Source organism: Carica papaya, chromosome 1 (assembly GCF_054855325.1).
Source record: "Carica papaya isolate Zhongbai chromosome 1, ASM5485532v1, whole genome shotgun sequence".
NCBI lineage: Eukaryota > Viridiplantae > Streptophyta > Magnoliopsida > Brassicales > Caricaceae > Carica > Carica papaya.
This window is the reverse complement of record NC_142309.1, coordinates 29,204,360-29,227,451: the sequence shown is the minus strand read 5'-3', so window position 1 is coordinate 29,227,451 and position 23,092 is coordinate 29,204,360. Positions and strand designations below refer to the sequence as shown.

At 33.9% G+C, this 23,092-nt stretch overlaps 4 protein-coding genes across 8 annotated transcripts; 3 read left to right on the top strand and 1 right to left on the bottom strand.

Annotated features, from left to right (window-relative positions):
* The first annotated feature begins 723 nt into the window (after nt 1–723).
* On the top strand, nt 724–3,277 carry LOC110816790 (putative serine/threonine-protein kinase At1g01540). The gene is made up of 7 exons (XM_088221437.1): nt 724–1,307; nt 1,631–1,735; nt 1,958–2,080; nt 2,305–2,475; nt 2,584–2,707; nt 2,822–3,031; nt 3,138–3,277. Exons 1-7 carry the CDS (start codon nt 724–726, stop codon nt 3,183–3,185), a joined length of 1,365 nt encoding a protein of 454 aa, XP_088077563.1. The 3' UTR covers nt 3,186–3,277.
* A 745-nt stretch (nt 3,278–4,022) lies between these two features.
* LOC110816745 (Small nuclear ribonucleoprotein family protein) lies at nt 4,023–7,122 on the bottom strand. Of its 2 annotated transcripts, XR_002540083.2 has the most exons (6): nt 6,841–7,122; nt 4,970–5,022; nt 4,798–4,864; nt 4,656–4,712; nt 4,270–4,473; nt 4,023–4,187 (listed from the first exon to the last, which is right to left on the bottom strand). XR_002540083.2 is itself a non-coding variant. In XM_022045064.2 (5 exons), the coding sequence occupies exons 1-5, from the start codon at nt 6,997–6,999 to the stop codon at nt 4,411–4,413; spliced, it is 399 nt and encodes a 132-aa protein (XP_021900756.1). In that variant the 5' UTR covers nt 7,000–7,122; the 3' UTR covers nt 4,023–4,410. The 2 variants fall into 2 exon arrangements, 1 of the variants encoding a protein (XP_021900756.1); XM_022045064.2 differs by having other exon boundaries at nt 4,023–4,473.
* A 1,902-nt stretch (nt 7,123–9,024) lies between these two features.
* LOC110816759 (1,4-alpha-glucan-branching enzyme 1, chloroplastic/amyloplastic-like) lies at nt 9,025–20,386 on the top strand. 4 transcript variants are annotated; one of them, XR_015813990.1, is made up of 15 exons: nt 9,025–9,184; nt 10,470–10,577; nt 10,944–11,154; nt 11,412–11,481; nt 11,560–11,829; nt 11,928–12,834; nt 13,026–13,142; nt 14,035–14,097; nt 14,517–14,624; nt 17,152–17,253; nt 18,292–18,359; nt 18,674–18,755; nt 19,129–19,245; nt 19,428–19,686; nt 20,155–20,386. XR_015813990.1 is itself a non-coding variant. In XM_088209600.1 (14 exons), the coding sequence occupies exons 1-14, from the start codon at nt 9,107–9,109 to the stop codon at nt 19,593–19,595; spliced, it is 2,469 nt and encodes an 822-aa protein (XP_088065726.1). In that variant the 5' UTR covers nt 9,025–9,106; the 3' UTR covers nt 19,596–19,884. The 4 variants fall into 4 exon arrangements, 3 of the variants coding, with proteins under 3 accessions (XP_088065726.1, XP_088065740.1, XP_088065734.1); XM_088209600.1 differs by lacking the exon at nt 20,155–20,386 and having other exon boundaries at nt 19,428–19,884; XM_088209608.1 differs by lacking the exons at nt 9,025–9,184; nt 20,155–20,386 and having other exon boundaries at nt 10,948–11,154; nt 19,428–19,884.
* On the top strand, nt 20,343–23,058 carry DPMS1 (Nucleotide-diphospho-sugar transferases superfamily protein). Its single transcript, XM_088209619.1, has 8 exons — nt 20,343–20,476; nt 20,979–21,078; nt 21,201–21,234; nt 21,355–21,431; nt 21,533–21,558; nt 21,649–21,813; nt 21,900–22,014; nt 22,686–23,058. The coding sequence occupies exons 1-8, from the start codon at nt 20,364–20,366 to the stop codon at nt 22,788–22,790; spliced, it is 735 nt and encodes a 244-aa protein (XP_088065745.1). The 5' UTR covers nt 20,343–20,363; the 3' UTR covers nt 22,791–23,058.
* The last annotated feature ends 34 nt before the right edge of the window (nt 23,059–23,092 follow it).

The window sequence follows — 23,092 nt, the reverse complement described above, 5'->3', positions numbered from 1 at the left end:
TGGTAGGGGTATTTATTATGTTCTGGGTCACCTGACGACGGACTGTTGTGACCGACGTGCACATTTTGACAGTGTGTGTGCATTTCTTTTTAATAATTGTATATCAGATATATCCGTTCAATTTCAAAGAGAACTCTAAAATTTTAATAATTTTAATTTGATGATTATGTCGGAACAAATCGAGAATCGAAAATACCTGTCAAGGGGTTACGAATGTTTCGATTTGGTCAATACAGCCATATTAAAATTACCTTCTGAAAAGGTACGTTTAATATCTAAAAACTAGGAGTAGTTATGAATCATGGAGAACATTTCTAAAATATAAAGTATGCTTTTACTTGTAAATATAATAATTTTTAAAGAAATAATAATTAAAAAAATATATTAAAAATTATAATAACTATCATATTACGGATAATTATATAAATAAATTACATAAATATTTTAATATATTCAAATCTTTATGAAAAAATTATAAAAATAAAATAATCATATTGATGGCACCTGATTTTCCCGCTACTGGCGGCTTGTTAGTTGGCACGTCCAGACTTTGAATTACATTTCCGAAGAGACGTTGCTAATCTCAACTTCTTCTACACCTAAAAGAAAACCATGATGCTTCACAAACCAGGCTCGTTGACAGTTTACCATTTTAATGAAGCTGAAAACCCCCATGAATCTTTCGATTTCACCTCTTAGTTTACCCCTTACTAACAATCGAACATGTCATCAAGCCAACACTACGTGAGGAAAAACCTCTTGAAGCAAATCCCACTTTTTGGACTTCCTTTCTGGGTTTTCATCATAATCTTCGTTGTGTTGATCACCGCATTGATTCTCATAATCCTCTGTTTTGTCATGTTCATTTCTCGTCGAAGAAAACCCAACTCTTGTCTACCATTAAATCCTGCATTAACAGCTCCCAAGAACTACCGGAACCCTTACAGTACTTCATCGCTGGACAGGAGGCAGCTTCTGTCCAATGGGTTTTCCGGGATCGAACTGAACATTTCCAAGCCAGAGCTTCAGGTGATGCTGTCAGATGAGCAGTGGTCTACTAACGGGGTTAGTGCAGCAGCTGGAGGGAGGAGACCGGCGGCAGATTTGGAACCGGTCTCTGGGTTCTGGACTGTGATTGCAGTGGCAGCCGCGCTGAGGGGTAACAGGTTTAGCTTGACGGAGATTGAGATGGTGACTAATGGTTTTGCTTATGAGAATGTTATTGGTAATGGAGATTATGGGGTTGTTTACCATGGCATTTTGTTGAATAACACGCGAGTTGCTGTTAAGAAGCTATTTGCTAACAGGTTCACGAATCTGAAAAGCTTATTCATCTGACTTTGTTGATCTTTTTCAGTCTAGTCTTATCAGACCATACATGGATGCTAGATTAGCTAACTAAAACATGAAATGCCCAATAAAATGGATGAACAAGCTAATAAAGTAGGAGCAAATTCATATTTCTGATCTCAGTTTGTTGTTGTTTACTCTTTATTTTTTAGGATATAATGGCAGTTTATCACATACTACTTTTTCTGATTTTAATTTCATGATTTTATAAATGAAATGAGGGTTAGACATACAACTGATTGTTTTAATTTGTTTCTGTGGAATGGTAACTCATCATCAGTTTCCAAGCTGAGGAGGAGTTCATAACACAAGTTGAAAGAATTGCGCAGGTTAGACACAAGAATCTGGTGAAACTGCTGGGATACTGCCTAGAAAGAGCTTACAGGTATCCTAACTCGAACTGCACCTCATTAAGAGGGCAATGGGAGTACTATATTTAAATGTAATTTATGAATAAAAAGGCTATACATTTTCTTGGGGATACATTTCTTTCAGAAATTTCAAACATTTTCTCAACTTTTTGGAATATCAGGGGTTTAATTTGTTTCTGCCATTGCTGGAATGTTGATACCTTTAAATCCACCGATGTGGTTTTACTTTTGATCAGGATCCTTGTATATGAATACATAGATAACGGTAATCTACACCAGTGGCTTCACGGATCTGTAGGACCAACCAGGCCTCTAACTTGGGGTATAAGGATGAACATTATCCAAGGAATAGCAAAAGGGTAACTTTCTATTAATCCTTAAGAAACATAATTTAATCTCATTTTGTTTTTCATTTTCTTCAATGACCAACTTTGCGTTAAGAACTCTTAATTGGTTTGAACATTAAAGAAACTCAAGTGCCCTCCAATTCTAGTTGATAGTAAATTGCTAAATTCCATTACCATCTCTTTGTCAGCGAGGATGACAACGATCAAATAGTCATTCATTGATAATCTTTTGACAGGTTAGCCTACCTCCATGAGGATATGGAGCCAAAAATAGTCCATCAAGGCCTAAAGTCTACCAACATTCTGCTTGATCACCAATGGAACCCCAAGATCTCTGATATTGGATTGAGTTGGCTTCTGGGTCATGACAACAATTGTTTAGCAACTCAAGCAATAACTATGTCAGGGTCAGTTGATTCATCTCCTGGTATCATTTACAGTGTAGATTCCACTTTGTCTTTTCTGTTGGCTAATCCAACTTTTATTAACCATGCTTAAGTTTCATGTATCTCTAGTTATAAAGATAGAGAACTTGCTTCACCCGGTATTTTGAATGAGAGAGATGATGTTTATAGCTTTGGAATACTTATGATGGAGATTATAACTGGAAGGATCCCTCTAGATCACAGCCAGCCCCAAGTATAAATTTCCTCTGTTAAATCTTTATATATATATATATATATATACACACACACACACACTATATTCTTGCTAATTAATTAATTGACCTTGATTCCTACTGCCTACTTGTAGGTGTACTTGGTCGACTGGTTGAAGTCAATGGTGGCCAACCAGAAAATTATTCATATATTGGATCCTAAACTGCCAGAAATTCCTTGTACAAAGAAACTGAAACGAATCGTCTTGATTGCTCTTCGCTGTGTTGATGGTGATCTGAAACACAGGCCTAAAATGGGAGATGTAATTCACATGTTCGAGCCGGGTGACTTGTTGCTGAATGATGTAAGAACATCATGCAGTTTCCTTTTCAAAAGCTGATCGGTTCCATCAAATTCCCATTAAGAAAATGTAGTAATAATATTTTCTTACTTAATTTTCTTTAATACAGGAATTGGATCAGGAGAAATCACCAAGAACAAAATCAGCTCACCAATAACTCAAACAGAGAAAGGAAGTCACCTGCACTGGCTACCAGAAAATTACCCCAAAACAGCACAAGTATTTCTTAGTTAGGCTTTTGGTGTTTTGTAATTCAACTAGAAAGAGAATTGAATAGTAAAAATTTCAGTTTTTTCTTGTGGTAATTTTCAATATAATAAAAAAATTCAGTATAAATACAAAAAAATTAAGCCTAAACAATCCTAAATACAACAAGGTCAAAGTGAAAAATATTAGCACCTGGTTCTTATGTGAGGGCAAATTGAGACTGATACTATACAAGAGCTAAATGATAGAGAAATAACAGAGTGGAAAATGGACGGAGAGGGAGATCAAATCCATCGTTGCCCAAACAATCATTTGGTTGCAGTGGATGAATGATAGCGAGAAAAAGAGTGATGGGGCTGAGAGAAGGCTAAGCAAATTTCTTAACTTCTGTTCAATTCAAAATCAAATGAAGCAATAACCTGTCTCTAAGAGAATTTTCCTGTTGGGTCCCTATATCATATCAATCATATTTTTCACTATATGCCACTAACTTTAGTAGCGATATACTTTCAAAAAAAGAGTAAGAACTAAAAGAAAGTCTCAGTCCTGAAAAATCGGTCAAGTCTAAAACAATACAAGATCATAGACTTGAAAATTTATTCAAATCATCAAGAATTATTTCCAAAGAAAATTTGTTTAACAAAAATCCATCCAAGTGCATAGATTTGTAAGTCACAAATGGCCAGCGCCTCAATCACTACTTCATATCAACTTATCCAACCTAAATAGGAGTTCTATGAAACGGTACTAAAAGTAAAGCTAGAGCTTTAGTAAAGAATCTGCTTGATAACCACCATTAACTTGTCCGCTTACCTACTAATATTCAATACCAAAAAGCCAAGGTCATTCTGTCTATAAACATAAAAACAGTGAAAATAAATCTTTCAGACAACACATACTTGTCCATAATTTGCACAAAAGCACCATAGGCTTGGCAGACACTGTCTGAAATCTGAAAGGGCAATTAACAATCAATTTCCTGTTTCCAGCACAAGCATACAAAAAGGTCATTAAGATCTCCCTTTCTTACTTACTTTTTTTCCCTCGATGGTACAAGAAGTCATCAGTTACTACGCTAGGGGTGGGAATACTTAAACTGAGGACACCAATTTCAGCTACAGCTATGAACGCTACTGTTCCCAAAAGAGGGGATAAGAAACCATTTTTCTGGAAAATCACCTCCGCACAGGTGGTACAACGCCCCTTCCAGCTGTTGCCCCTCGGCCAGCAGCTTGAGCCTACACAGTAAAATAAAAAGCAGTCAGGCAACTAACATAAGTAGGACAAGTGATACCTTGATATGCACTAAATATAATTTTACAAAGCATTGCAAGACAAACATGAAATTGGCACCTCGTGCAACCTTTCCTGTTATAACTAGCAAATGAACTAGGATGTACGCTATACAGAAAGAACTTACTTTGGCTCGCATTGCAACTGCCCGACCTCTGCCTACTCCAATTGAAGAGCTCTTACCCTAAAAGAAACAAGGAATTCAAACATTAAAAGTTATATGCCCAGTATGGAGAAAGAACCAATTCATTTATATAAAAGACGGATACCTTGATTCTAGCATCTAGACGTTTGAACATGGGAGCATTCTTCAGCATGTCTGGTATGACCATAAACCTGTTAAAATTCCAGTTTTTAGGTATAAATGATTCTGAAGAGCCCGAAAAATGATTCCAGGAAATATCTTTATTAGGCATAAGCAAAAGACAAAAAAATAAGTACCTGACTTTACTCCCACGAATAAAAACATGCTCAAGTTGTGAGACTTTCCCGTCCTGTGCAATGTGAAACAAGTCAGCAACAATTTTAAGATAGAAATATGGAGTACTACAGGTTGAAACAGATTAATAATTAAATGAAAAAGTCTTAGCTGCTTTCAGAAAAGCGTTGAGAAGATCAAAGATGGGGAAAAAAAAGAAAAGACATTTTATAGCAAAAGATAATCACAGAATTCGATCCTTGGATATACTCTCTTTACAATTTTTTATTCACAATCCAAATATCACAATTTGATCCAATTTAATAGCAAAACAATTCCAAATGTATGAATGAATCGCAACCCATCATGACAAACTAAGCAGATTTTGAGACGGTAAATCACAATTTGATTTTATTTATACAATTCCTTTTATTCTACTTAACATTAAATCCAACAAAGTCTTTAGAATAATTTACTTCATTTACTTAAAAGGTACTCTTTTGAGGGTAATATAGACAATTGGCTTTAATTATTTTCAAAAATAGATTACTTTCATGTAAGAATTATCATCCATATTTACACAATTTGCTCTGTAGACAAATATTTCTTAGTTGCCTATAATTAGTATAGATTTGTTAAGATATCTTAATTTTCACTATTTTTTATTTATATAATATATAAATGACAGTAAATTTTAACTAATAACTATGTTCAGAATCTTATAATATGACTTGATTCACAATTCTCAGTTCAAAAATAGAGCTTTTGATTCACAGCTCAAATAATGATTCAACAACTAAGCTCTGTATATTCAGAAGGTAATTGCTAACTGTACTTTACAGTAGCCAAAGAAGTTAAACTTCTAGGAAGTACACATTTTACATGGAGGAGCTTAAGCATCATCAAATTGAAAGAACAAAGTGCAAAACTTGCTCAAATTTGTTTTGAATTCATTGCTGATAAATATGTCTTTTATCAAATTCATGAGTTTAAGCAACTGATAAAAATCGGCATACCCCTTTAATGATCACTATTTTAGGTAGAGGTTTTATGAGAAAAATCAATTTCCAATTGCATTTTCAAGTGCAAAACTAATCAAAGCACATCTTTCCATGTAACTTATTATTTAACCAACAAAACCACGATTTCAACAGAATCCTTAAACCTAAGCAGGCAGGTTCCTAACTATTTCCCATATTCATATTGGCAGAAGCCAAACAACATAAACCCTTAGTTTTGAAACGATGATTCATGATTCACAAAACTCCAAATTAAGGCTGTGTTTGGAACAAATAACGGATTTTTATGACATTCATTTAGAAATCCACCTATAATTTACCCAACAGATGATAAACATTGTATTAAAAAGATGACAAAACTTTATCTCACAGGCAATTCAAACTAGGATGGGAACTATGATTTCCAAATTCATCATATTAAAATGTGAATTTTATCATTTTAAGTGAAACTTTCATCTCTTCTAGAAAAAGTAAGGGTATATCTCAAATAAAATTGACAAACATAGTTAATCTGTTCCAAACATAGCCTAACATCCAACTTTTTGAAGCATACCATAAAATGTAAAAAGTCGCATTTACGGTTTAGATTCTTCTGCTGCTCGGAATTTCTCCCGAAACCCAACATAAACTAGGGTTTAACAGTTATATTCGGATACTGGAGTTTTAAGGTATCCATACTGCGTTCACGGGACCAACTTATTTCACCAATCTACCAAACTAACCTTGTAGAAAGAAGAAAAACCTCGCGAAGTTCCCGATATTTGAAATGGACATCACGAAATCTAGGTTTACAAAATAGCGAAACCACCGGCGAAATTGAAGACACAACCAGAAGCCGAAGAAATAAATTAAAAAGAGAAGAGAATGTAAACTACCTTAGCAGTATAGGTGATGCTCTCGAGCTGGCAGTTCCAGTTGTCCTCACACTCCACCATGCTGCCTCTGTAGAGCTCTCCACTCTTCAGCTCCACAGTTACCACGTGCCCTGAGGCCTCGTGTAGCAGCTTCACTGGTATCCCCAAGCTTCTACTCATGGCTTCCGAGTTCCTTCTGTATCGCCCCTTTCCTCCGTTTCTTCTTTTCTGTATGGAAATCCCGATTCTCAAAACCCTAAAAAACCCCAGTTTCACTAAGCCACCGACTGATGTTCATATAAAAGTGCGGGAGCGTACTCGTTTTGGGGTAGTTTTGTTATTTCCAGGGGTTCGTAAGTAAATTTGGCATCTTGAATAATTCTGAATTTCATTAATTTTTATTTTCATATGGAAATAATATATTTCCAAAAGTATATTAAATTATTATTTCTTTAATTTAATTTCAAGCAGCAAAAGTTGAAAAAAAAAAGAAAACGTAATTTAAATAAATTAAAATAATTGTAAATTGTACAGTATTATTTTTATTTTCTATTTTAAGCTCCATTTCACTTTTTTTATAAGTTTTTTTCTTTAAAGTGCTAATTATTCTTGTGTTTTTATATTATAAATAATACTAAGTTATAAAATATTCAAAACATTTGAACCCAACCCAACAAAATTTTTTTAAAAAATTAATTAATATAACTATATCTAAATTACTTATATTGTAATCTATAATAATGACTTATAAAATATTAAATTTATTATTTACAATATATAACTTTCAACTAATAAATAAGTTATTATTATAATATTAACTAAATACATAGTCACTTAACAAGTATAAGTTAATCTTACTATTATGATATTTTTTAACTTTTTTTATGATCTAAAACCATAAATTAATTGTTATAATCAAAAGTTCGAGATTAAGTTCTAAGAACATTATATATATGATCTCAAATAAAATAATGCATTCACATTCTTTCTAAATTTGATGAAAATAGTCACATTAAAGTTCAGACTGTCACATTTGAATTAGTACGACATAATAAAAGATCGTGTGGATTACCTTACTTATTAGAGAAGTTTCATTATTTTAAATAGTAAAAACGATCATATTTGAAGGAATTATTTCAAACTCTCAATGAAAATCATAAATTTGAATTAAATAATATACATAATATTAAATATTGATAGGTTTAGTATCTCCCATCGAATAATAAGAAGTCAGAGAAACTTTTTATATGTTTATATCATGTAGTTTTTGAAAAAACTCTAAACTTCGACAAGTTACACAAAAACATAACTATACTTTCCATTAATTGTATAATAAAAAGTTATAGCATTTTTTAAATTTAAAAGTTCTGTTGAAATTTTGTTCGAGCTCTTCATAAAAGCTCGTAAGCAACGAATAATAAAAGTGATGACTACCCATGAGTGATGTAAGTGGTGAAATCTCCAACAAGATATTATGATAATAACATATATTCACGCAAAATTTAATTTTCGCTGGTATAACAATAGATAAAATGCATAATAGTATTTTATTATAAATCATCTTAGAAGTATAAAACAATGATAATATCGAACGAACATAACATTTAAGATTTAATAAGAATATGTTGAATAAGTCAATTGATTATAACTTTACAATAATATACTATTTGAAAATCATAGGTACGAAAACGAAATTTTCTTCTAACATAAAAAACTGACAAGATATATAATATTCGTCCATTCTAAATTATTATAGAAGTATAAAATAATAATAATTTTTTAAATAAACAAAACATACAAATCGTAATTCTCGAGTCCTAACATTGACGAATGTAGTGAACTCAAGCTAAAAATTAGAACCCTTACTTGTTCGGAGCTACTACGAACATCATGTGGCAAATAGGGGAAGATGGCATGGAAAATATGAAGGGGCAAGGCCTAAACAATTATTAAAGATAAAGTATTTTTTTCAAAGGAAAAATTACAATTTCTACTTTTGTCTCTCAAATGAGTTCTCAATAATTGACGGTAACTGGGCCGTCACGTGGAGAATATCCTTTCCTTGCCTCGTGTCCCCTTCCTGACGGAAAAGGAAAAGACAGTAACGATGTAATTTGAAGTGAAGGTGGGTCCACATTATGGACGGTCAAGATATTCTGGGCCCGTAGTAATTCACGTTAACGGCTCTGATAAACCTTCTCATTTGTTATAAGCCAAAATGATTAAAGAAAAATTCAGGTAGAGACTTGACAGAGGCAGATGGAGCAGAGAGGCTGAGTTGGGGAAGATGTTTGGTTCTCTCCGTCCAGCTGCTACCCCAGTATTTGGCTCGTTACCACCTTCCTCGAGCAAGAAATGCGCCAGGGTAATTAGGCTAATTGTGTGTGTGTGTGTATATATATATTTACGTGTAGAGGTTTAGACATGTATATTCTCCCTCTGGTTAACTGGAGTACCAGATCCTTGTTCATATAATTTCCATGGGATTAGTGATTACCTGGTTTGCGATTCTTGCCTGTAAATTTTTGGAATCAGTTTAAGTTTTTCAGCCAGGATTTTGCTTTCTGCGGTTATTGATGTTCCCTTTGCCTGAGTTAAAACTCACTGGTGTTAACTTCTAGTTTCGTATTTATATATAGAATGACCGACATTTCATATGTGGTGAAGATAATATAATATTTGTTTTTGGCTTCTCATGTAACATAGCTTCTATAATCTGAGACAGCAAAGGATTTAGGCGACCATAGATCACAGAGTTTCTTTTTCTTTTTAATTTTTGCCTGAAGGTTTGTCAATTTTGTCATTGTGATGCTCAAGATATGAGATCACTGGGTTGCTTTGGGTGGAAAATCGGATACCACAGATTGTAAGCTTCATGCTCCTATTTTAGGGGGTGACTGAAATAGACGAACTACATTATTTCATGGAATTTATTTATAAATTTTAGATTTTATACTTGGAAAATATGTTTGGAAGAATTGATCAATTCTTGTGAAATTCTTAGGAAATATACACTTAATTATCCATAAGAACATAAAATTTAAACTTCACTTAGTGAATCTGAATCTTCATGTTTCAATCATATATATTCCCAGATGAGTTTGAGAAAAGTAGCTAATTTGTTCTAATTCTAGACCTTCCCCTACCGTTGTTTCAAACATGAAAATTCAATCGTTGTAAATGAATTTGAAACTGATTCAAATACTATTTTTAAAATTTATTGGGATTTAATTTATGGAATTTGAGAATGATTTATGGAAATTTAAATGAGAAATAATCCTATATATATATATATATTTTTTGAAATACAAACAAAAGTAGAAGAAGCCACTGGACTAGGAATACACTATCAAAACTATATTGGATTCATAAAATATTTATAACTTTATGATTTAACTTAATTATGAAATCCATTTGGAAATGAAATAAATCTCACTGTTCATGTTCTTGAAACATAACTGAAGCACAAAGAGGTTGTAAATTTAGAATTTCCAATGCAGATTAGACTTATTTCTTATATTTATCATTGATAAATGGTGTGTATTAAGATAAGAGTAGATATCATAGGTTAGAAGCATTATGAATTTATTTTGTCTTGTTTAATTTGGTTTCTTTGTGCTTTTTAAATTCCTGAATAATTTGTTTGGTAGGCACCTGGACGCAAATGGCAGATTACTAAACAACTACCATGTGTTTCTCCAAACTCCTGTAAGAGTTGTGTGTTCCTATCCTCATCCACGATCTTGGAAAATTTGAAGGTGTGTTTTAGCACTCTAACAAGCAGACAACAATAAAGTGGCATTTTTATGGTTTAAAGTCCATATGCTTGATGTCCTATAATATTATTCAAATTAATATGGTACCAAAGTATGCGGGATGTTATTTCACATTTTTTCATTACTCCTGAATTGTTTAACAAAATTCTGAAAATTTTATTGTCAACAATTTGAACATTCTTTGATGCAATAAGGCCTCTTCATAATTAACGAAGTAGCAATATGGAAACAATATTTCCATGGGAGGGAAATAGATAATTTTCATTCATGCATTTGTCTCCTAAATTTTTTCATATTCGTGATGATTTCAGTAAATTGTATGAGAGTTAATTGTAATTTTCCCACCAGGTAGATCATAGCTTTCGAATCTCAGCTGTTCTCACAGACAACAATCCAAGAATGACAAACTTTGAGAGAGATTCAGAAAATATTGGTATTTTGGTTGTTGATCCAGCCTTGGAAGGATATAAAGATCACTTCAGATATAGAATGAAGAGATATGTAGATCAAAAAATGCTTCTTATAAAACATGAAGGAGGTCTCAAGGGATTTGCACGAGGTGATTGATATCAGTGATCATCATTTGTTTTCATTTTCCTTTCAATTCAGCTATTGAAGGATAATGAATGCTTGACTAGTGTTCATTTAAAATTTCTAAATTATAAGGATATACAAACAAAGACATATTTCTTTCTTGGTTTACATGTATACCTGCTAGATCCTATGCTCCCATCATGATCATTTCTGTTTCTGGTTTGTTGATTCACATTCTACTTCCCTTGACAGTAAAGTTTATCTGCTTGCTTCATTATATAGGCTATTTACAATTTGGATTCAACAGAGAAGAAGATGGGATTGTGTACCGTGAGTGGGCCCCTGCCGCCCAGTAAGTTTTTTGCTTTTAAAGTACATGTTAGTCATGTTTGCTTGATTGCTTGTTAGAAGTTATATCTATGCAACACAGGGAAGCAGAAATAATTGGGGATTTTAATGGATGGAATGGTTCCAACCATAAGATGGAAAAGAATGAATTTGGTGTTTGGAGCATCAAAATTCCCGATTCTGGTGGTAATCCAGCTATTCCTCACAATTCAAGGGTAAAGTTCCGATTCAAGCATGGCGATGGGGCATGGGTTGACCGGATTCCTGCTTGGATAAGATATGCAACTGTAGATCCAACGAAGTTTGGAGCACCATATGATGGTGTCCACTGGGACCCACCACCTTCGGAAAGGTGCTATTTTTCAGTCAGCTCAACCAAACAAGGCATTTGCTGGCATTATAAAATTTAATTTCATCATGGTTTGTTGACTCACTCATTCATCCTTGCAGGTATCAGTTTAAGCATCCTTGTCCTCCAAAACCTAAGGCACCACGAATATATGAGGCTCATGTCGGAATGAGTGGCATAGAACCCCGTGTTAACTCATACAGAGAATTTGCTGATAATGTTCTGCCTCGTATTCGGGCAAATAACTATAATACAGTCCAGTTGATGGCAATAATGGAGCATTCCTATTATGCATCATTTGGATATCATGTTACTAACTTTTTTGCAGTAAGCAGTAGATCTGGAACCCCGGAGGACCTTAAGTATTTGATTGATAAAGCACATAGCTTAGGTCTGCAAGTCTTGATAGATGTTGTCCACAGTCATGCAAGTAACAATGTCACTGATGGTCTTAATGGCTATGATGTTGGCCAAAGTTCACAGGATTCTTATTTCCACACTGGAGATCGAGGTTATCATAAATTATGGGATAGTAGACTCTTTAACTATGCTAACTGGGAAGTGCTTCGCTTCCTTCTATCCAACTTAAGGTGGTGGCTCGAGGAGTTTAAATTTGATGGATTCCGATTTGATGGAGTTACATCAATGTTGTATCATCATCACGGGATCAACGTGACATTTACAGGGAATTATGACGAGTACTTCAGTGAGGCGACAGATGTTGATGCTATTGTTTATTTGATGTTGGCCAATTCTCTGATACACAGTATCTTACCGGATGCAACTGTAATTGCTGAAGATGTCTCAGGCATGCCAGGACTTAGTCGACCTGTCTCAGAGGGGGGTGTTGGCTTTGATTACCGTCTGGCCATGGCCATTCCTGACAAATGGATTGATTACTTGAAGAATAAGAATGATGAAGAATGGTCAATGAATGACATATCATGGAACTTGACAAATAGGAGATACACTGAAAAGTGTATATCTTATGCCGAGAGTCATGATCAGGTATGCTTTAATGGGAATGTCTCAAACTAGAACCTACAACCTGCTTTCTTGATGAATAAAACAAAAAGTGACGGCAATAAAAACTCTATTATGGTCAATCTCCTATTGATATAACAGAGTTAAATGCATTAGTTATGTGTTCGTTTAATAGTTAACCTGTTTGACCTTTCTAACCAATTCTTTGTTGGCAGGCCATTGTCGGTGATAAGACTATTTCATTTCTTTTAATGGACAAAGAAATGTACTCTGGTATGTCTTGTTTAGCAGATGCTTCTCCTACTATCGAACGAGGGATCGCACTTCACAAGGTTGTTGTTTACTGATTATAAATTCTGCTTTCCTAGATTTATGGTTTCTGTAATAATTCAACTGCCCAACTCTTTGGTGGTCAGAATATCATTGGACTTGCCACTTATGAGAAGTTGTCAAGGAAAAAACTTAATTAATTCTTAGGACACTAAAACACAGCTCTTTTCAGCAGCCTGTTGGTTGGATTCAGCTCTTACCTAAGTTTTTATGACCAATTTTAGTTCAATCCTTATTTTATTCTATGACCTAGACTATCTGATGACTAGAATTGGTTCATAGTTTTCTTACATGAAAAGTATTTGGTTTGAATTTTCTTCTGATTTAAATCAGCTTATGAACTCATTTGACAAATAAAAAGCCAAGGTGGTATTTATTTTGATCATTTTAACTTATAAGCCAATGGCTTGTAAGCTGAAAAATGAGCCATAGAAATACTATTTTTTCTCAGCTTATATTCATTCAAGAAAGTCAATTCTGTTTTTCATGCTTTTAACCAAAAACTCTTTATTTATCACTTTTTTTTAGTAATTTTGCTAATTTTAAGTTTTAACTTATAAGTAATTTTTTACTAAACATTCACCATTTATGTGGAAACTATAAACTAAACAAGGGATATACTATCCAAACTCTTTAACTTATTTTCCAATAGAAGTTTCATGAGTTTATTAAACTCTCCCAGTAATAAAAAAAAGAAATCATACCAAATGGCTCTTTGGCTCACTTTTGAAACAATTTCACTTATAAATTAAATTTCATGGTGAAAAGTTTTTATTTCTACTTTGCTAAATTGGAATTACAAATTCAGAGAGTATTGATCAAAATAGATTTAGAACAGAATTCCCACTTTTATTATATTATTGGACACCTTATTTTTCTCATTATTTATGGCAGATGGTACATTTTATAACTATGGCATTAGGAGGTGAAGGGTACCTTAATTTTATGGGAAATGAGGTAAGGCGATCCATGCTCCCAGCTCACACTCTAAGATTTACTGCAATGATCACTTTCCTTAAGAAGTCTACGAAAGAAGATTCGCATTATCTTTTTAATTTGGACAGCCATCTTTCTTCAAAAGAATTGTATTTATTTGTTGAGATCAGCCTGATCAATTTTTTTTTGCTCAAATTTGATTGATCAGAGACAAAATATGCCTGCACAGAAACCATAAAATGTTGTTAACGATTTATAAGTTAACTCCTAAATAGATAAATACGTTCTCGTAAGTTTTGTTGAACATTTAAGTATTTGGGGTCAAAAATTGTGGGGAACTGGTTGAAAGTTCTCCGTAGGAGGGTCTGCTCTCTTTTCTTGTATGAATTCTGTTAATTTCTTGGTTCTTTAGTAAATTTTGTTGTTTGTTTTTCTCATAGTTTGGCCATCCTGAGTGGATCGATTTCCCAAGAGAAGGCAATGGTTGGAGTTATGAAAAATGTAGAAGACAATGGAATCTTATTGATACTAATCACTTGAGATACAAGGTTAGGGCCACATTTTCCACCTACATTGATATCCTCTGTGCATGATTTCACTTGGTAGGAATTTTTTGTTAAGGAGACGAGCTTTAAACATTAAGGCCTTGTTTACTTGTGGGAAGGAATTTTGCATGCAACATGACATACTTGCACTACCATTTCAAAAAATTTAGAAAATGATTGTAAAATTATGGAGTAAGTGTAGAAAAAATGATAAACAGTCTCTAAACTCTTGTCATATTTTCACAATAACTTGCCAAGGCTTCTTTTCATTTTTTATCAACTATGCATGTGTTTATGTATATATATGTAAGTTACAAAATGAAAACTCAAAACAATTTTCTATAACTAAAGAGGGCCTGATTTTCTTCCACATAAATGTCCTGGACTATCTGGTTACACATAGGATATTAAAGTATTGAAATGGAATTTAACTGTCGGGTTCTAACGGCTAAAAACAAAAAGAAACAGAACGGAAACTGAAGAGCAGAATAGTTATCTATATTGTTTAGTTATGACATGAGATGATAGTAAAGCATCTAAAAAATGGGAAAAGATGCAGCCTATCTAAACTGAATAGAGCACCTAAAAAATAAAAGTTTGTATTTATTTCCTTTTTGTGTTTAATTTTTTTTTTTGAAATAAAGAGTGTGAAAAGTGTATTAAGTAAAGGCATCGAAGGGGTGCCATTCATCTACAAAAGATTTATAAGTGAGTATATCTACAATGATTCCAAAATTACCAATACTACAAAGATCATGCCCCAAAACCATGGAACTAAAATAATGTAACTATCTATCTCTAAAGTTGAGAAAAAGTTCTTTCTTTCCTTCAAAAGTCCTAGTGTGTCTCTCTTTCCAAGTACCCCACAAGATGGCCAAGGGAATGAGATGATAAATGCCCTTATCCTTACAAAATCCCTCCAAGTCAACAACTCATTCCTCACTGACCCCACCATGATCCAGTTGATACCCATAAGGCCATAGACTAAGCGCCAAAGGCTGTAAGTAAATGGACACCAAAGCAGAATGTGATTGCTTGTCTCGGTGTCACATTTACACAAGAAGCATCTGTTGACTATAATCTTCCTCCTTTTTATCAAGCTGTCTATAGTCAGAATATGCTCCTTGACCGCTTCCCAGGCAAAGAAAGAAATACAAGGTGGTGCTTTAGACTTCCATACCATTTTAGTCGGAAAAATGAATGATCCATTCTTGTTGTGTCCTGCCAAATGCTTATAGAAAGAATTAACAGAGAACTTTCCATTTTTCTTTAAGTCCCAGATGAGCTTGTCTGAATTGTTGTTGAGGCGGACATTGGCTAGAAGCTGTAGGAGATCTTCATATTCATTTACTTCCCAATCCTGCAGGTTTCTTGACACATCCACAGCCCACACCCTGCTATTATATGCCTCGTTAACTAATATATTCTTTTTTAGTGCAATAGCAAAGATCATTGGAAACCTGGACATAAAACTTTCTTTATCAATCCTCACATGGTGCTTTGCTGGTTGAGTTGTGTTTAAATTTTGTTGCTGGGACACTTCAATTTTAGTCCCCAGACTCACTTTTGAATGCCACAACACTGGTATGGTGTGGTATCTATATCTGACACTTGATGTACGTTTCAGATTCTTAACGAGTCAAAAAAGAGGTTATGATATATGATAAGACAAAGATGATAATGAAAACTTTAAAATTTAAGGTTTATATTAGATGTGAGAATTGAATTTCCACTTTCAAAGAATTTAAAGGTAGGTATGAAGATACTTCAAACAAAACAAATCGTATCCTAATTAAGCTAATATGAAGTTTAGAATTAAGAATTGACTACAAATTGAATAGAAAATATACAAATGAGATCTGGAGGTTAGAAGGTTACAAACAACGTAGAGATGAGATGATCGGTTCTTGAATGTCTAATTTTTTTTAAGAAGTAATGGTCTATCAATTATTTATATACAAATAATTAGTATCCAACTTTTTTTTCCATTTTCACTACAAATATGAAACTCCAATTTTCTTTTTGTGGTAAAGGTTGTTTTTTTTTTCATATATGATAATTTCTTAGCTTCCTTTAGGCTTATATTTTATTTTATTATTTTTTTAAATGAATGTTAGTCTCTTCATATTTTTTACTATAAAAATTATTTAGTCAAGCACTTATGTCCAATTTGTTTAGCTTCCTGTTCGCTTCCTAAATTATTTCTGGTTCTAATTTTTGTAGTGTTGATTACTTTATGATTTTTTTGTGGTTGATTTACCTCCCCTGTCACCTTAAATTTCTTTTGGGTGGGATTCACTTCCCACTTCCAAGAAATTCCAGGTGAGGTTGGGATAAGTTAAACAAAATTAAGATATAATTATGCATATAACCACTCAAAATTAGATTTTGGAATTCATTAGGAATTGAAATGAAAACGAACCAAATAGCCTATTAGATCCATTCCCTTATTGGACACTTGTATCCAAGTTTGAGCAGCAATTTGTTAATTTATATTTGATTTTTCTCTCTGCTTTTTGTACTTGCCCAGTTCTTGAATGCATTTGACCGAGCTATGAACTTGCTTGATGATAAGTATCCATTTCTTTCATCCACAAAGCAGATTGTCAGCAGCACAAATGAAGAAGACAAGGTACGGATGAACCTTTAACATCTCTCCATCCAACACATTATTTATATCATAGAACGGGAAACAAGTGGAGATCCATATTTCTCATAGAAGTCAGATTACGTTGCAAATTTTCTGTTGTTTTTTCTCTTTTCACCTTTCAGTAGTTTACCTTTTGGGTACCTATTGTGAGCTGTATAATGGGTTAGCTCACCATCCCCCTCCTTTTATGTCATCTTCCCATCCTTTTTTGTTCATATGTGATGCATGACAAAAAAATTAGATTAAAAAACAAAAGAATGAAAAGAGACTAAAGAAAATTAGAGACTAAGGTGAAGAAATACAGGAAGCATGAGATAGGTTATATAGAATAATAACAGAAGAATAAACAAAGAGAGAGATAACAGTAAACAAAACCCTCACAGAAATTTTTAATTAATTGTTGTCTCTCTTTTTTGTTGGTAGCTATTAGGCTTCCTGTAAGTATTAGTTACAATTAATAAAGAAAACTATAGAAAGGTAAATCTAAAAGGGGGAAAGCATGCTGGAAAATTTTAGGAATTGGTCTGAACTGGTCAAGAACCAGTCTGAAAGGCGCTGAACTGCCAAAATAAAGCAAACAGAAATGGTTGCCTTCTCACAGTCAGGGGTGCATGAGGTCATGTGTGTTTCTGCAGTCACTAGAGAGGGTCAACCTTCTCATGGAAGGCTTGTCTAGCAATGGATGTTCATGATCATTTGGATTGTAGGGGCGGTGTAAGCCACTGTATGGCAGTTGCTGGCGATCTGAATAGAGCAGGATTCATGACTTTTTTTTTTTCAAGATAGAAACTTTCTTTTTCTTTTGCTGGACTTACATTCCTTTTCTCTTTTTTTTTTTTTTTCTTTTTTTTGGTTTCTTTATACAGTATAGAAGTAGCAGAAGGTAGGGATAAAAAGTTGGAATCTGATACGAACTGATACTAGGACAAGTTTATCCTTCATTTTGCATCAATTTAACTTGATGTTTAATATGATTTTTTAAAGAAATTGGACTGTTGATTAAGTGCTTTCGCATCCCAGGTGATTGTCTTTGAGCGTGGAGATCTGGTTTTTGTATTCAATTTTCATCCAGACAATTCATATGATGGGTATGGACAAGGCCTCTAAGTTCTTCATATGTGAATTTGATACCATTGGCGGCATAAGGAGCAGAAAGTATGCTACTTGGTTTTGAATGGTTTGGATGACATCTGTATTTTGGAATTAAGATTATGTTTAGAATAAAAGAACTTTACAAAAAAGTGCGGAATTCATTTGTAAATTCATGTCTTATAAACATTCTAGACATAACAATGTAGGTTTATAAATGAATTTGTCACTTCTTTCTTCTAAAATTCATTTGTTCTAGACTTAAAGATAAAATAGCTTTCTTCCAATGGCTACTATTATCTGAAATTTTCAGGTACAAAGTTGGGTGTGACTTACCAGGGAAGTACAGAGTGGCACTGGATAGCGATGCTTGGGAATTTGGTGGACATGGAAGAGTAAGGCAACCCTTGTGCTTCTACTATGGCTTTTGGATATTGGAAAGAAACTTATTAAAGGACGATGTAATTTGACCTGTATTGGGGGCCATTTTCCTATAGTTTCTACTAGATTTCTTGCAATATAACCTGATATTTAATGACAAATAACTTGCTTTCTAATTTGTTATTTCTTAAAAAATCCCAATGCATTCATAACAGAATGAAGCAAAGATATGCCAACATTCTCTAGCTAGTTTTGTTGTCAAAATCATACCAAGTTGAGTTTTGTCGGTAAACATTTGAGAAATAATATGATGAACATGTATATCCATTTGTTATTTATATTTTCTCTCTTAATGTCATGTTTTCATTTGTTGTTTCTCCCTTGCAGGTGGGCCATGATGTAGACCATTTCACATCTCCTGAAGGAATACCAGGAGTGCCTGAAACAAATTTCAACAACCGTCCTCACTCCTTCAAAGTGCTCTCACCGCCTCGCACATGTGTGGTATATACCTTTCTCTAGAGCATTTTATGTTACACCGTAGAATGTCATAAAATACCTGTTTTTCCTCAAAATCTCGTCTCAATTCCTCTATAGCATGCAAATTATGTACTACAGCCAGTGGTTGGGATGATATTCAATGTTTGGAATATGAATGGCTATGTTACAAAATTTCTTTTATGCAGGTCTATTACAGAGTGGAAGAAAATCAGGTAGAAAACAGTAACCCAGCTTTGATCAGTGCTGATAAGATAGCAGCTGGAGATGCTGTAGTTGAGCAGGAGGATGTTGAAGAATCAGCTCCTGGGGAACATCCTGATTTCCGAGGTAGCAAAGCAGACGATGTCTTCTGAGGAAGATGCAGATATTGGTGGTACACACAAAGTAGAGGCTCTAAAAACCCAACCGAAGACACAAACCCAATTATGAATCTTCTGCGCAACGGTACAAATCCGACTAGTTGTTTTAAGTGTTTAATTTTGCAATTAAGTGACTAGAAATATGTATTCCGAGATTTTCTATATAACTTTTAAGTTTTGTAGAGAAGACTATCGTAATCTACAACTCTGACTGTGTATCATATTTTGGCTGAGACCACAGCTGCAATAGACAATAAATCTTGTTGAGATTTAAGGGCATCAATCCTGTATTGCGGATTCTTGATTAAATTAATATTTAAATAACTCTTGATTAAACTTCTCAATTTTAAAGAAATTAACTTCTGAAACAAATATTTAAATTAATATTTGTAAAACAAAAAAAAATATGAATATAAATGAAAGCACATGAAATCTTGATGAAACTTAGAGAGACCTTCAAAAACTGTAAACCAATCAAAATCTGTTTGTTATAATATTTATGTTTGACTAAAGATTCTTCCGTTTTCTTAAAGTTTTCGTGTTCAATTTTCAGAATTTGTATTGTGAAAAGCCTTAGCAGGCCCGACAAACAGGCAAGCCCAAAGCGTATTGAGAACGCAAATAGGGGGTTTGATGCCCCCCCAAAGAACGTGAACAACCGAAACTCGGTTAAGGTTTTGGTCTCAACGAAAGGAAAGCTCCTTCAATTCGATTCAAAGACTTGGAATATTCAGAGGTACGGAGGAAGGGCTTAAAGCAACAATGGAGGAAGAGAAGCAGGGAAAGGAGATCAACAAGTACAGTATAATTGTTCCTACCTACAACGAGCGTCTCAATATTGCACTCATCATCTACCTCCTTTTCAAGCATCTCAAGTATGCCCTTCAATTTTCAGTATTTACCGCTTGATCTCTCGTTATTGTTTGTTTGCCCGTTGTTTTGCCCTCAATTTTGGGTTTCCATTGCATCTAAACGATTAATCCGATCATTGTTGTTGCGATCGTAAAAAATTATGCGGCTCTGCGTCAAATGCTTCGAATTTGCGTAAACTTTGAAATTTACGTCAAAATTATCGCCAAAATCTTGCTGCTCTTTTTCATTGTGTGTGGTGGTGGGACTGGAGGGTCGGCTGGAGCTGGGGTACATGGTGTTTCGTTTTCAGACAGAGGGCGTAATGACACCCATCGCCATCTTTGTCCAACAAAGTATTCAGTATGATTATAAAAAAGATAATGAGAAATAAACAAATTTAGAATTTAGGGATGGTGATATTCACTTTGTTGCTTGGTCACCCTAGAAGTTTAGACTCTGCACAGGTATACTATATATATGTATCTATGTGATAGTGACGCAGACTAGTATTTCTTCTTGGTATAGGGATGTTGATTTTGAGATAATTGTTGTGGATGATGGGAGTCCTGATGGTACTCAAGAAATTGTAAAGCAATTGCAGCAGGTTTACAGTGAAGATCGCATTGTAAGTGGCTACTGAAATTAGATCTGAAAGTGGATCTAGATCTATATAAATGTGTGTGTGTGTGTGTAAATATTTTTTTCTGGTTTAATTTTTATACTTATTTTGTTTATTGAATGACACAGTTGTTAAGACCACGACCTAAGAAGCTTGGCTTGGGTATGTAGTTACAAATCTCCAGTTTTAGAGTAAACTTAATGTGACTTAAAAAGTATGACTGCGGATATCTACCTACTTGATTTATATATTTGTTCTTAAAAAATACCTACTTGATCTCAGGAACCGCTTATATACATGGTCTGAAACATGCATCTGGTAATTTTGTTGTAATCATGGATGCTGATCTCTCACATCATGTAAGGTTATATTTGATGTATTTGACTCTTTGTTCTAGATGATTGCTGCTTTGAACTCTCTATCTGATTGTTTCAATTTTTTTTTTGGGGGGAGGGGGCAGCCAAAGTACTTGCCAAGCTTCATCAAGTAGGGAAAGTTCCTCTCTAGTCTCTTAAAATCTTTGATTTTGAAGCTTCTTAAAGTCCTTCTGATTTCTGTGAAAAACTCTTTCATCAGGAAACAGTTGGAGACTGGTGCATGCATAGTTACTGGAACTCGTTATGTTAAAGGTGGCGGTGTACATGGGTGGAATCTTATGCGCAAGCTAACAAGTCGAGGAGCCAATGTTCTTGCGCAGACACTTTTATGGCCTGGTGTATCAGACTTGACTGGATCCTTTCGGTACTTTAACCATTTTAGATTAGCAGCCCCTTTTTATTTTTTTGGTACATTTGAACTGATTTTATTTTTTTTCTTTTCATTGGAAGACTTTACAAGAAATCAGTGCTTGAAGATATCATCAACTCTTGTGTTAGTAAAGGATATGTCTTTCAGATGGAGATGATTGTTCGAGCCTCGAGAAAAGGTTACCACATTGAAGAGGTAAATTCATCTTCTCTCGTAATATGGTTTATGATCCAAATTGAGATTTTTAACCATGAGATGATATTTGTTATCCACCTAGTTCATTCTAACTTTTCGTCTCTACATGGCCCTTACATATGTAAGCAATAAGCTGTTTATTCTGAAATTTCTATGTTCATCTTGCAGCTGTGTCTTGTCAATGTTGGACAACAAGCAGCTATTATGTTTACGCTGCTAGTGCTCATGACATGGTTTTCAAATACTTAGATATGAAACTAATTTTTTTCTGCCTTTATTGTCGTTCTGCATAACTATCTATCTTCCTTTATTCAATATTTTGGTTTTTCTTTAATATTTAAAACTGCTATACGCTCACCATATGTAATTGTTTTACAATGATATTTGGATGTTTGTGAACTCGGGCACCTAGTACTTAAATGAAGTTTGAATCTAGCTGAATAGTTCTCTTTGTGAATCCGACCAGTTATTTGCATTGGCCATCTTATTTCATATCAACTTCCTGAATAACTTAGTAACTGATTGTCACTTCTGGTGGCTTAGTGAACAAATGAACAAACAGAATTACTATGTTAGGAGATTGTTTTAGAAGCATGTAATTTTTATGTTAGTTCCTGTTTGTTCAGTGTTTGACGTTTATTGACTATTGGTTTTGTGATTGTCATATCCAGGTTCCAATTACCTTTGTGGATAGAGTTTTTGGAAGTTCGAAGCTTGGAGGATCCGAAATTGTAGAATATCTGAAAGGTGTTGCTTATCTTTTGGTCGCAACCTAGAGATTCAGTCTGAGTCTAACAAATTAAATACTACTTCTGGATTTTTGTTTTCCAAATTTAACAGCTAACAGGATACAAGAGCGTTCAAGAGTTCAAATAGATTATAACATGGTTTCAGCAACTAATTTTATGAGTTTTGACAACTAAAGCACTGTAGTTAAATAGGGTGATGGTGAGACTTCTCAATTGATTTGTATTATGTGTTTGATATCAAAGACTGATACCTACCTTTCTCTTCTGAAATGAAAATCTTTCATTATTAGGTAAATTATTGAGCATATGGAAAGAATATGCAAAAGAAG

What these genes read in the sequence shown, in the direction of transcription:
- DPMS1 (XM_088209619.1), top strand. Translation starts at nt 20,364, where the DNA reads ATGGAGGAAGAGAAGCAGGGAAAGGAGATCAACAAGTACAGTATAATT. An exon ending in TACTTGCCAAGCTTCATCAA is followed by an intron (nt 21,559 to 21,648) that starts GTAGGGAAAGTT and finishes CTCTTTCATCAG; the next exon opens with GAAACAGTTGGAGACTGGTG. An exon ending in AAGGTTACCACATTGAAGAG is followed by an intron (nt 22,015 to 22,685) that starts GTAAATTCATCT and finishes TGTCATATCCAG; the next exon opens with GTTCCAATTACCTTTGTGGA.
- LOC110816759 (XM_088209600.1), top strand. Translation starts at nt 9,107, where the DNA reads ATGTTTGGTTCTCTCCGTCCAGCTGCTACCCCAGTATTTGGCTCGTTA. An exon ending in TCTCAAGGGATTTGCACGAG is followed by an intron (nt 11,155 to 11,411) that starts GTGATTGATATC and finishes TTCATTATATAG; the next exon opens with GCTATTTACAATTTGGATTC. An exon ending in GACCCACCACCTTCGGAAAG is followed by an intron (nt 11,830 to 11,927) that starts GTGCTATTTTTC and finishes TCATCCTTGCAG; the next exon opens with GTATCAGTTTAAGCATCCTT.
- LOC110816745 (XM_022045064.2), bottom strand. Translation starts at nt 6,999, where the DNA reads ATGAGTAGAAGCTTGGGGATACCAGTGAAGCTGCTACACGAGGCCTCA. An exon ending in GCATCACCTATACTGCTAAG is followed by an intron (nt 5,023 to 6,840) that starts GTAGTTTACATT and finishes CACATTGCACAG; the next exon opens with GACGGGAAAGTCTCACAACT. An exon ending in ATTCGTGGGAGTAAAGTCAG is followed by an intron (nt 4,865 to 4,969) that starts GTACTTATTTTT and finishes GAATTTTAACAG; the next exon opens with GTTTATGGTCATACCAGACA.
- LOC110816790 (XM_088221437.1), top strand. Translation starts at nt 724, where the DNA reads ATGTCATCAAGCCAACACTACGTGAGGAAAAACCTCTTGAAGCAAATC. An exon ending in AAGAAGCTATTTGCTAACAG is followed by an intron (nt 1,308 to 1,630) that starts GTTCACGAATCT and finishes ACTCATCATCAG; the next exon opens with TTTCCAAGCTGAGGAGGAGT. An exon ending in CAAGCAATAACTATGTCAGG is followed by an intron (nt 2,476 to 2,583) that starts GTCAGTTGATTC and finishes ATGTATCTCTAG; the next exon opens with TTATAAAGATAGAGAACTTG.